Below are 13,379 nucleotides of genomic sequence, written 5' to 3'. Positions count from 1 at the left end.
GTGCAGTGCTCTTATCTTATCGGCATTTAAGGTCCCGGATGGAGCAACCTGGGACATTGCCTGGGTGATGGACACCCTGTGAAAAGCACTGGGTGTTGATAGTCGTGAGTCACGGCTCAGCCCTCAGTCGTGAGGCCTGGCCCTCAGGCTCACAGTCTGTATAAGCCACAAGCGAATGGGAGATCTGTGTTTTGTCAACCAGGGAAAACAGGCCAAGATAAAGAAAATGTGTAAAGTGTCCCATCAATTAAGGGATTCTGTTTTGCCTACTCTAAACTCCCCTGCACTAAGTGGCATCCTTCCAGTGGTCCAGCTAACTGGGGCTTCTTCCCACCAACTGCCAGGCACCAGCAGTCTATGTTTGAATGTTCTTAATTGCCTAAGGGTTGCCCTGCCAAAACGAAGAGTCCTAGGAGTTGGCTTTAAAACACACTATGGTAAAATGTGGGAGAACAATGAACTGATCATAATTGGGAAGCTGAAAGAAAACTACTTTATTAAAACAATGATTTGTCCAATGTTAAACCTATACCCCACCATAAGAAGGGAATTTATTCCAGCTAAAATCTGATGGGCAGTGCTTGGAGTATAGGTCAAGCAGCCAAAGAGAGAACAGGTCATTCATAAAATGGACTCACTGCCTTCTACTTTCACTAACACTTCCTGTGGAGAACCGCACTCTTACTGACTGCCCTATATACTATTGTGCTATAAAGTGCTGTTCTGTGAAACACAGCTTCCAAGGATAAACCACCACTCATGAGTTTATTTCTGTTAGTTACAAACTATTGAAATATCGCATTCTACGGTATATATGGAAAACAGCGTATTTCACCATGGTAGCTTAACACTCATGCTTTTGGAGTAAGATCGTTTCACATTGGACAGTAACTTTCATGTTTGTAAACCTGGATTGATTTTTCAAATGTGTGTGTGTGTGTGTGTGCATGTGTGTGTCTGTGTGTGTATCTCACTGTTCTTTAATGTGGGTAAAGTTGAGGTAGGAGAGGAGGATAACAAGGTGAAGGATAATTTGTTTCTGTGATGAATGAAAAAGCTGAATGGAACAATGTAAAGATGATTTTGATTTTTGTGCTTCCATATAATTTGGCCCTTATGTCTGGGTTGTGGTTTTATTTATCCTCTTCTCCTGTATTTTACTTCTGTCTAAAACTGAAGATTTTTGTTTGTTGAAGTTGAGCTTTGTATTAGAAGGGGCAGATCAGGCCAGAAATCCAAATAAGAGGGCTGGGGATCAGGTCAGGGCTTTGGGGCTACATGTCAACAGGAATGCGGATTAGAACCGGCACTGATTTTGTTGGAGCCTTTTTGTGGGAATGATTCCCAGTTGCTTTATGCAATTATTCATAATCTTCCAAAAGGTGAGCAATTCGCTTCAAGTGTGCCATTAGGCCACTTCAACACCATAAATTATTTCATTTTGAATATCTTCAAGTATGTACTACTACAGACAAGTCAAACTTCCATTTTCTATTATTAGGAAGGAAGAAGGTGTGAGAAAAATACTCCCTTGGTATATCCTTGGACAAATGGATATTTAAAACTCAACAACAGTTTATCTGAAGAAATTAATTTCTACAAACTCTTCCTTCAGGTAACATCAATAAAAAATGAAGACAGTGCTGTATGAACTGTAGGGCCCTGACTTCTGAACTTCAACCTGGCACCATGTAATCTCTTATTCTCTCTCTTCCTAGTTGATCTTGTTTGTCTTTAATATCTAGATGCCAGATGAACTGCAAACAGTCCTGGGATCATGGGCCATAGCAAGCCACACAACATTTCATGTCCAATCATGCCTGTCTAGATGTGTTGTTCCTTAACCAACTTAGTTGCCTGTAGCTGACTATTGTGCATAATGATGTCTATAGCCAGTTCCATGATGCCCAAACAAGTAGGCCGTGGGCAACAAGCCAGCTAGGGATGTTTTTCACTGAAATCACATTGCTTTCCTGTCCCAGAGATTGACCCAGCCTCGGTCTGCTTCACAGGAGAACATCACAGTGATTACATTCATTTTCACTGCTACTTACTTGTCACGAGTCCTATAGCCCAAGTATTTGAATCCTCACCCTCAAAGTGATGGCATGAGGAGGTGGTATCTTTGGGAAGTAGCTAGGGCATGAGAGTGGAGGCCTCATAGATGGGGTTCATGACTTCATATCTACTTTGTGGTTTTAATTCTTTTGGATGTTTGAGACAGGGTCTTGCTATAGAGCTTAGATTGGCCTTGAGTTCATGAGTCTCTTGCCTCAGCCTTCCAAGTCAGTGCTAGGATTAGAGGTGCATGCTGCCATTCCTGGCTTTTAAAAGAGGCCTGAGAGAGAAGGCTGATCCCCTTCTACAAGTGAGGTGAGGGTGAGAAGATGGCTGTCCATGAGGAAATGGGCTCTCACCAGATGGTACTTGTTCTGATGCCTTGATCTCTGATTTCTCGGCCTACAGAACTATAGTACACATATTTCTGTTGTTTATAAGCACTCAGCTTATGGTGTTATAACAGTTTGAATGGACTTAGACAATGGGAAATCTGATTCGCCTCCCAACCAAAGTACATATTACTGTGAAGTGGGATCCACAGTGTCAAGAAGCAGGGAAGAACACGAAGAAAAAGAACTCAACACTGAGACACTATTCCTTGCCCAATACCCCACAGGAGGCCTAGTTTGGGGACCCCAGTACTCACAACTTGAATGATACTGACTTTGTTGAAGCTCTGCTGGTTGGGTCGCTCCACTCTGAAAAGAAAGGGTACAATTACTGTTCATATTTCTACTGTCCAATGATCATTCACGATTAAATTAGGCTCCAAATAGGCAGCCCTCTCAGTCACACAGTTTCATTGCCTCCTGCCACAAATAACAGATGAAAAAGTGCAACTAATTTGATATATCCAATATAACAGTGTGTCATTATCGCTCCTTTAATGATATTGAGTGGGAAACAGGGAAAAGTGAGGGAGGACAGAACATGGATTCTTGAACTAAGAAGAAATTTCTAAAAATACTTACTTTGTAAGGTGAATCCTGGAGTCAGATGTTGGGATTCCTATAAGGAAGAACACATTATACAAAAACATTAGTTAAATGATACAAGAGTAATAAAAGGTCTACTTGTTATTTGCTGAAGATATAATGGCAAATGTTTGCAAGTAGGAAAACACTGTTAACAATTCCATTAATTAGGCTTCTGCCTGTAGCTCTGTTCAAAGGATAAACATTTGCTAGCCAAACTTGCTTCAACATGATCATAACAGCCATTTTACAGAAGTCTATTTGGAAATTTGTGCCTTGTGGGAATAAACAACCCATATGTGTGAAATCCAAGGGTAAAATTCCTCACTCAGCTAGGGCATGATGCCTCTACAGAAGCATAGGGAATCTGGTTCAAATATAACTAATAGATACGCGTAGTTTTCCTACCTTGTCCGCCATAGCTGCACTACAAGAAGAGTGTTGCTAAAACTTCATTACAAGTTGAAGTATAGGAAGCGACTAGAGCATTATCGAAATGGATTGAATTTAATTTCAAAGTCCACCCTTTACACAATTCATTCACTGTTTTGAGATCTCTAGATTTGCACTCACAGGGCTTTCTGGAAGCGTAGCCCAGATGTGGGGATCTTGCAGAAGGACTGCAGTACTACTCTCCAGGGCACGCAGCACCGTGGGGCTGCATGACAGAACCAGTACAAACTGCAAAGCAAATATTCCCAAAGTAGAGCCAATGAATTAAAAAAAAAAAAGAATTAGCTATCAATCATTGCTACCAATCATCTTAAATTTAATAAGGTTAAACTTAAGCTCAACACTCTTTACAGAGAAACAGAAGATTGCAGCATAATTTACCCTTAAAAGAAGCAATAACTATACCACCATGATTTAATCCAAAGTGAACCTTCCAATCTATTTACCATGCCTCTGTTTCACAAAATACGTCTCTTCCTTGATGATCACCTCTTTTGTCAAGAGGTGACAAAAGCCTCTATCATTGATGTCTATACAGTTTGCTGTTCAAAAGCTTCTGCCCCCTCCCCAATAAAGAGCTGCCTCTTGACAAAGAGCTTTACATACCTTGATCATCTGATTTCCTTGCTTAGCAAATCACAGACAGCAAAAAAGGGGAAATACCTCTAGAAGCCCAGCCATTGGGAAGGAACACTAAGATATGGAAACTGACAGCACAGGAATCCTTAGAAAATGATACAACAAAGTTGGAACTTGAAAAACACCAGTCTATGATAATGCACATAGAGATACAACCCTGGGGGCACAACAACATCATAGTATCATGTTATGTTAAAAAGCAACCAGCTGCTGTTCATACTATCTGTGTTACCAAGAACAACTAAAGCATAGTCAGTGCAGTCCTTAAGAGCAGTTAGGAAAATAGGAATTACAATTCATAATCATTTCTATTACGGGGCTACTTTGTAAGGGCAACCTTCAATTATCCAGGAATTCCACTTATCTGGAACATTGTATCACTATTTGTGTCTGCTTAACTATAAAGTGATTATATCTCTGTTAGTTTTCTACAGGTTTTGTTACCGAGGTACAACCATGTTTTGGACTCATATGTGTTTAGGAAGTTAAATGACATATTCCATGGTCAATCAAGCCAAATATCAGATCAGAGAGTAAAATACATATAGTCACTCTTTGTATTGATCTTGTAAACCTGACTTTTAAAATCTTCATCTGAATTTTTTTAGCTTATTTTTTGTCAGTACATATTTATCACACATAGTGATCACATTCATCATAAGGAATTTGTACCTGTATATAATGTATCTTAATTCTATTTCTTTCTCCATTCTCTCATTCCTCATCTCCTCCTCCCCTCCCCATTTACAAAAGCTTTGTTTCCATTTTTTTAACTCCCATTTTCATTTTTCCCTTTCCCTCACTCCTGGTTCCCCTTCCCATATGAACATTTTCTTCCTACTTCCCAATATTTTTCATCCATTTTAATCCCTATTTATGCGTTTGGTTTCTCACATAAGAGAAATGATGAGATATTTAAACATATGTGTTTGATTTATTTCACTTAAAAGCTTGTTCTCTAGGTGCATCTATTTATCTAAAAATGTCTCAAGTTTATGCTTCTTTATTGCAGAGTGAAAACCATTGCATATGAAAACCACATTTTTAGTATCCGTTTATTCAATGATGGGCATCTAGGCTGTTTCCAAGATTTAGCTATTACAAATTGTGTTCCTATAAACATGGGTGAGCATATATACCTGTGGTGTGATGCTTTTAACTCTTTTGAAAAGATACAAAGAAGGGGAATAGCTGGATCAAATGGGACCTCTAATCCTAGTTCTTTGAGGAATCTCCACACTGATTTCCACAGTGGTTGACCAGTCTCCACTCCCACCAACACTGGAGAGGGTTTTTTTCCCCCCACACCCCGCCAGCATTTGTCATTGGTTGATATCTTGATAGCAGCCATTCTTTCTGGAGTGAGATGGAATCTCAGTGTTGTTTTCATTTGTATGCCTTCAGTGATCATTGATGTTGAACAGTTTTTCATATATTTATTTGCTGTTTCTACTTCATCTGAGAAATGTCCATTCATTTCAGATGCCCATTTTTGGATTGGATCTTTACATTTTGGGGGTATAAGTTTTGAGTTCTTTTTTTTTTTTGGAGGTAGTATATATTTTTCCATTAAATGTATTGGTACATTTAAAACAAACAATACAGTTACATTTATAATTGGGATCTTGTAACTTTATATGATACATCGTGGTTCTTGTTTTTTCCTCTTACCCTTGCCCTCCCATCATCCTTCCCTATTTACAAAGACTTTGTTTCCATTTCTTCATTTTTCACATTTCTTCTTTTCCCTTATTTCCTTTCCCCTCCCCTTCGCACTTCCCTTTATATATTCTAAATATTAGTCCTTTGTCTGATAAATAGCTGGTAAAACTATTTTCCCATTCTGTCTGTAGTCTCTTCACTCTGTTGATGGTTTCTTTTGCTGTGCAAAAGCTTTTTAATATGATGAGACCCCAGTGGTTGATTCTTTGTAATATTTCCTGCGTGACTGGGATTTTGTTCCTGAAGTCTTTGCCTATGCCTAAGTCTTAAAGAGTTTTACCTATTCTGACTTCCAGCAGGTTTAGTGTTTCTATTTTACTATTTAGATCTTCGATTCATTTTGATTTTAGTTTAGTGCATGCTAAAAGATATGGATCTAGTTTTAATCTTTAGCATGTGAAAAGCCAGTTTTTGTAGCACCACTTACTAAAGAGACTACCTTTATTTCAATGAAGGTTCTTGGCCCCTTTGTGAAAGATAAGGCAGCTGAGTGTGTTTAGAATTGTTTCTGCTTCTTCTGTTCGGTTCCAGTGATCATTGGGTTGGGTATTTTGGGTTTTAGACCCAAATGACCAGCTGTTTCAGAGCAGCAAGGAAGTGGTGCATGGAGTCAATAGGATTTAAGTAATAGACATTATATATTATTGATCATTTTTAATGTTAAACAGGTTAGACATTAAACCAGAAGTCCAAATAAATGAAACATCTTTGTATATCACCGAAGTCACACTATATAAATATCTAACCCTAACTGGAAATAGCCTGATCACATAAAATAATCTGCGTTTTTCATCTAGTAGTTGTTAACACATATAAGACAATTAAAAAAACTGTGATCTGCACATCTTTTATAAGTATGTCATATGTACTAAAATATTGATGTAAAATTATTTTCAAAAACGTATATGAGACCTTTCTACATAATTGGTTTGGTGACAACCCCATAATCAGAGGCTCCTGTAGGATCTAGATTCTAGGATGGGGGTCAGCTAACTTTTCTGGCAAAGGGCCAGATATCAGATATTTCAGGCTTTGGGAACATTCTGTCTATGTCACTATTACTGAATTTTGCCCACTACAGCATGTGTGGGTGTGACTTGCTTAGAAGAAAGTTTGATTTACAGGCACTGAGATTCAAATTCTGTATTCATGGTCATATTATTTATAATACCTTGTTATTTTTCTGTTGATAATTTGAAACACTTAAATTTCTTAAAAAATTAAAACTTATGGGCTGTAGGATGCCAGTCTCTCTTCTAGAGGATGTTTCTTTTACTAAGCTTCCCCTAGGGACACTATTGCTCCCTTAATTCTGCTTAGCATGTACTTAGCCCTCCCTTGTGTTTTCCATATTCTTTGGGGAAACATGGCATTTTCAACTTGGGATTGGTAAGAAAACTTAAATGGAGGATTCTTTAACTATGTTTGTTTTTTATAAACTCATGGAATTAGATTACTTAACCTGAAGAGGAAATGGAGGTCCAGAGGAACGTGAACAGGACCACACAGCCAGCAAAGGTCAAAGGCAGAGACAAGATTCAAAGCGTCCAGAATCACAGTCCCTATGGCAGCATTCTCGCCTCTTTAGGTAAGCTCTGTCATGTACGAAAAGTGATGCTTTCTGAGAGGATGGTATCACCTACTTCTGCTGCCAACACAGACAAAGGGGCAACAGCCTTGTTACGTAGGTGCACTGGAGATGTTGTGGAAAATGCACTTTTATCTGTGAACCTGTTTGGAGCAAGACACACTGAGAGATAGTGTGCCTTTGTGTCTGAACACTTAGATCTAAAGGCCGCTTCTGTCATGTATTAAGTGAGGGATTTTGAGCATATTACTCCCTCCTCTGTAAATTACAGATAAGCAAGTTGCCAATATCCTTGGGTCGTGGTGAGGACTGAATTATTTAGTAAATATTAAGTGCTTACAATAAAGTGAGGCATATGGTACCACTCTACTGTGTTGCTGTACTTTTTCTTCAAATCAACATTTTGACAGAAATCAAATGAAACAAAATAGTTGGTGTTTGGCAATCCTGTTTTAACCATTTTATCTCACGTGCTCCTACCTTTCTTATGGGGTTGATGTGGTATACACAATTGCAGAAAATGTAATTATGTCTGATTTCAAATTGTGCTCATACTACAAAAGTCCATTTAAACAATCAGTTCTTTTGAATATACTTAGAAATATCAAAATTACAACGTGCGCAATTATCTACAAAATTGGAAAACGCAACTGCACAACTGCACTTTCTGTCCAAATACTGCATTCTATGCAACTAGTGAAATTCTCCTTTTGCTGGAGATGCTAGGGGGAGAAACAGCAACCCCAGGGAACCCTAAGAAAGAGGAGTGGGGATACAAGAAAGAAGGTCACACCCCCAGACTGGGATGGTGAGGTTGCTACTCACTTAGTTCCATTTTTTTTTCCAAAGGTGAGAGGGAGTAATTCAACAAGGTTTAGTCTAGAGTTGGTGTCAAAGTCATGACCTCCAACAGTAAAAGGATTTGATTGGGTGTTTCTCTTGTTCATAAATAAAGTCCAGACGCCTTGGGTGGATTCCAAGGCCTTACAGAGCAATGCATTCATTTGCCCAGAGTTCATCTTTCTCCATTGGTCCATCACAAAATCACTCCAGCCACTCGGCACTTTCTGTTCATGCAAATCACTCCATGATCTTGCATCTTTCTGTGCTTTTGCTTATTCTGGTCTTCTGCATGCAATGTTCTTCTCTCAGGGCTGGTTTCCACCCACAAGTGTCTTCCTGATCATTCTCTGAATGTTTCCACTCCCATGGTGACCAGTTCCTCAACTCCCCTGGGGAGGGCTACATATTTCATAGAGTCTTGTACTCTCTATGAAGACCCCTGCTACTTACATTGTTTTGCCATTTACCTGATAACACGGAGACGGCTTTTCTTCACCCTTAACTTTAAGAACATCTTATGCCCTTGGTAAAGAGTTTCTTAATAAATGGAAGGAAGGAAAGAAGGACAGGAAAGAAGGAAGTCATATTTTAAATTTAAAAGTATGCTGTTACATTTGACACATCTATTTAGGTACTTTTAAAACAGAAGCTGATAGGTCTGGGAGTGTAGCTTAGGGGCACCCCCACCCACTTCACAAGGGCAAGGTCCTGAGTTCGTAACAAAACAACAACAACAACAATAACAACAGCAACAAAACAGACGCTGATAAGTTGTTACTGGGAAGAAAATACTGTATTCTATTTTTACAAAAGAATCATAGAGAGGGAAAAGGGAGTATGGCTATGATTTTTCTGCTTGTGAGCAAGGACTAGAGGTTGATGGGTAAAGATGAAAAGCAAGCCATCAGTGTGAGGAGTGTAGTTTTTCTTATCCTAGAACCTGCAGCCCATCTCCTCTGATTTATCAGTTCTGCCCACAGTTGCAGAGGCCGGGTAAACAAGACATGCATGTCAAGCATGTGGGTATAGGTTGCCTTAAGAGCTCTCTTTCATTAAAAATTACATTTATATTATCCTTTTGAGGGGCAGGGGGATTCTAGATTTTCAGGGCACTGGACAACCAAAGCAGGGTATCATTAAGATTTCAATCAGAAGATTGAAGTATAAAGAAGAGTGGAGGAGAAGAGCTGCCCTGCCCTGGGGTAGGACATGTTTTCTGCTCAGAGTTTCTAGGAGAGTGCATGGCAGTGAGAGTAGGAGGCCAGGAAGGGGTCATCTCCTGATGAGCAAAAACAGAACAACCTCATTTCCGGGCACTTGGAAAGTCAAGCCCCTACTTGGCACTAAATATAGTAGGCCCTATATAAATATTTAAGACACTTCACTAAAATGGCCTATTTTCAGGGTAAGTTAAAGCCATTGCACCCCACTGCCCTGTGTCATCCAGCATTTGTTTGGACACTGCCAGTAACAGGGAGCTCTTTACCACTTGAAGGGGCCTGCGCCAGGCTGAGACAGCTGATCCGAGTACTTTCCCTGCCCGAGTGTGAGCTGAAAACCCGCCTTCCGGGGGGAGCTTCTACCCGTGGCTTGGACTGTGGAGCTGCACAGACTGCATCTCTTCCTCCTTTGGCACTAGAAGCCGTCAGCTCTGGAAGACAGCAGTCCCATCCCTTCTGCCTCTTCTCTGGCTGAGACATTCTCAGCCCTTTGGTTCATTTATCAGGAACCTTCAGCTTTTCTTCCAGGGATCCGCTTCTGCACCTCCTAACTCTGTCCCTGACTAGGGGGCTGCTGGGGAGGACAACTGATTGTCCGCAGGGCTCTTCTAACTCTTGGGATCCTATCCAGGTGTGACGGCCCCACTTCAGGCAGGGCGGCACTGTGATCACCTTCAATCCAGATACTCGGACATTCGTCTCCCTTTCCTCCTGCAGCCTCATAGTGACAAAATCATGCACATTCTGTTGATGTTTTCTCATGGAAACATGAGGCAGCTGGACAGAATTCTTTCTTATTTACAGTGGAGGTTACTATGTTGAAACGGTATTATGTTACACCCAGTGCATTTGTGAGTAGGAGTCTCCAAATAAGAAAAAGCCCCCAGGCTCCCACCCTCTGTTATCAGCAGGGACACCTTCTCAGCTCTTTCAAAAGCGCAGTTTGAAAAGAGGTGATGTTCAAGTCTTCCTTGAGTCTGAGGGCATGTAGCCAACATGCTTTACCCTCAGAGCAAGGATAATTAAATCACATGCTCAAGATGCCAGCAACAGAGAGATGATACATTTTTGTGAAACAGGCGGGAATCTGCATGTGTTGGGTCCATCAGACATTTTCATATATAAACATTAAACATAAAAATCAATGTAATGGGGGAAGTAAGAGGACTTTGGGGAGGGGTGGGGGGATCAAAGTTTGTGAAAGTCTTTTTAATAAGTTATGTAATACTTTTTCCCAATCTTTCTGGGTAACATAATTAGTCAGTTCAAAGGTAATGTTAATAAGGACTCTCACATAGCACTAAAACATGATTTTTTTTCTTCTTCTATAATTACCTAGTTCAAAAAGAGACTTTGATGTATGAAGAGCTGTAATGCAAGCTTCATTCACAGTGGCACGGCTGAAGCAGAATTTGTAAGTATTATTCAGACAAGCGCTGACACAGATTGAATTTTACCCAGCACGATTTAAAAAGGAGGCGGTAAGTATATTAAAAATGCACACAAGATTTAGAGGGGATGCTTAACCTACTTAAGAGACAGACTATTTCCAAGGGTGCTTGAGTTGTGCATTTGTATCCAGTTGATAACATTCATGACAAATGCTACTTATGTATTCATCAAAACTCAACCCAAAGTAACTCTACAGTGCCAACAGTTTAAAGCAGAATTCTAATTACTGTGTATTATAAAAATATTCAATGATCTCTTTTACAATTTAGGTGTTCCTTTTTCTGATTAAGGCTGGTCTCCAAAATTAGATCACTTAAAATAGATACCTCAAGGAGAGGAGAATGAGTAGATGTTGTTCAAAAGACACAACGTTACAATTAGAAGGAAGAAGTTCTGGAGATCTATTGTACTTCCTGGATGACTATAGTTACTAATATACTGTATACTTGAAAATGCTAAATGTAAATTTTCAATGCCCTCAGCATAAAAAGGTAAGTATGTGAGGTGATAAATATGCCCATTAACTTGATTTAATAATTCTACAAAATAAACACATGCCAAAACATTTCACATTTACTCCTAAAATGTATATAATTTTATAAGTCAATTGAAAATAATTTAAATAAATAAAATACAGTTCATATTTCCCCAAAGTAGACCAAGAGACAATAAGCCCCAGCCTAAAAACAAAGTTTGTTCTTCCCTGCCCCTCTCTTGGTGCTAGGGATGGAACCCAGGGCCTGGGAAACTCGGTACCACGGAGCTACATCCCCAGCCCTGGAGCACTGCCTCTTGTCTCCAATCAGGGGTACACCCCCAGCAGTCAGAGGCCTAGTCATGTCTCCTTTCACTATGGGTTTTAGACATGTACCTTTGCATTTACTAAAAAGTGTTTCAGACACCAAGAAGACTGGCATGAACTTCTTAGTCCCGTAAGGTCTTCTGCATTTACTCTGTGGCAAAATCTGATGATCTTGAATTACCAGCAGAGTGCACCGCCCTGCTGGCCAATTCATGTAGAACTGCACTGGCTTGCATTTTTCAATTACAACTGATTCTCTGCATGTTCAAACGTGAGGCCCCATGAAAGAGCTCACTGTGCCTATGCTGTGACTGATGCATTTGATTACAGTAGGGAGGATGCAGTTGAAAGGAATATAATTTCCTGAATGGATATCTTCAGCAAAGAAGTTTGCCGCGTGTTCTTTCACTTCTCAAAATGGGTTAGACCTGTAAAGAGGGGCAAGCTCACAGCAGATCTTCCACTGTTGTTCTTTTCATTAACGCTTGAAAGATACGAATCTATTTTTATATTCTTGCTGTTCCTAAGATAAGGGCACCTATGCACCTTTATCCTGCTGTGCCAACCTTTAACCCAGTCATCAGGGAGGGATGAGCCCCCACTCCAATGTGCTGCCAGGGCTGTTACTGCTGGCTCCAGTGTTAAACTCTTGCACTCAACAGCAAACCTCATTTCTCACATAAATATGAAGATCCTTACCGTCTAAGACTTCAAGTGACTATGTTAATGAATGGAAGTGATGGTGATGTCTCCTTTATTTCAGTGTGGTTGTTGCTAGTATCTAGGGGTCCTGTCGTTCCCAACATTGTTCTCTTCTGTTTCTACCTGCTCTGCCTACATCACAAGCCAGCCATGAGGGGAAGTGAGCTAATGTGTAGGTAAGGGCTTTGGAAATCATGTAGTGCTGTATGCATTCAAGACTTATTGGTACCAGCCCCGCGACCACAATTCCAGCACACAGGCAACTTTGGCTCACTGCCCAGGGCTCGAGAGGACAGGGCCTTCCTACACCTTCCTCATCCTCTCTATGGAGACGCCAAGAATGTAGGAAATGCAATGTTGGATGTATTTATAAATTCCTGCAATTAAGAACGAGACTGTGAACATCTGATACATTCTCAGATAGATGGAGAATAAAACCACAAAATCAAATCAGAGTTTCTTCTCAGAGGGATTTGGAATTAAATGACCCTCTTGTCACGGTACGTGACCTGATCTCTGACTTCCTTTGGGGGTATGTTTTTTCTAAGAGAATACTCCCAAAGGGTACTGTGATCATACTATAAATACACATGGACTGATTGAAAAATACAGCGAATGCTTACACTTTAAAAATGTATTACAATAAAGACACATTACTTTGGAGCTCCTCAAAACATGCCTCCCCCACCTGGTACATGCTTATCCCATCATTCTTGCCACTTTCTGAAGCAGTTATGGATGTTCTCTTTTATCAACATCTTTACGAGGTTTGATCAAAAATATGGTGAATGCCACTCCCAAGTGCTATCCATGGGAAAGTCAGGATACAAATAATATGGTGCGTCCTCATCCACCTTATTCACCACATCTCGCATCATGAGACTTCTGCCTCTTTCTCAAAGTCAAAATGGCCATAAAAGGTA

The 13,379-nt window shown here is 40.1% G+C and overlaps 1 protein-coding gene across 1 annotated transcript in view; it reads right to left on the bottom strand.

Moving 5' to 3' along the window:
- Positions 1-13,379, bottom strand: part of Aff2 (AF4/FMR2 family member 2) — a 316,042-nt gene that overhangs the window by 138,161 nt on the left and 164,502 nt on the right. Inside the window, exons 5-6 of the mRNA XM_010616851.2 lie at positions 3,033-3,069; positions 2,726-2,759 (exon numbers count right to left, since the gene is read on the bottom strand). Of these exons, the coding sequence (XP_010615153.2) occupies positions 2,726-2,759; positions 3,033-3,069 (71 nt within the window). The remainder of the gene's footprint in view (positions 1-2,725; positions 2,760-3,032; positions 3,070-13,379) is intronic.

The sequence above is a fragment of the Fukomys damarensis genome, unplaced genomic scaffold, assembly GCF_012274545.1.
Source record: "Fukomys damarensis isolate Sample0158 unplaced genomic scaffold, DMR_v1.0_HiC HiC_scaffold_39, whole genome shotgun sequence".
Taxonomy (NCBI): Eukaryota; Metazoa; Chordata; class Mammalia; order Rodentia; family Bathyergidae; genus Fukomys; species Fukomys damarensis.
The sequence above is the reverse complement of the archived record's forward strand: the minus strand, read 5'-3'. Positions and strand labels throughout refer to the sequence as shown.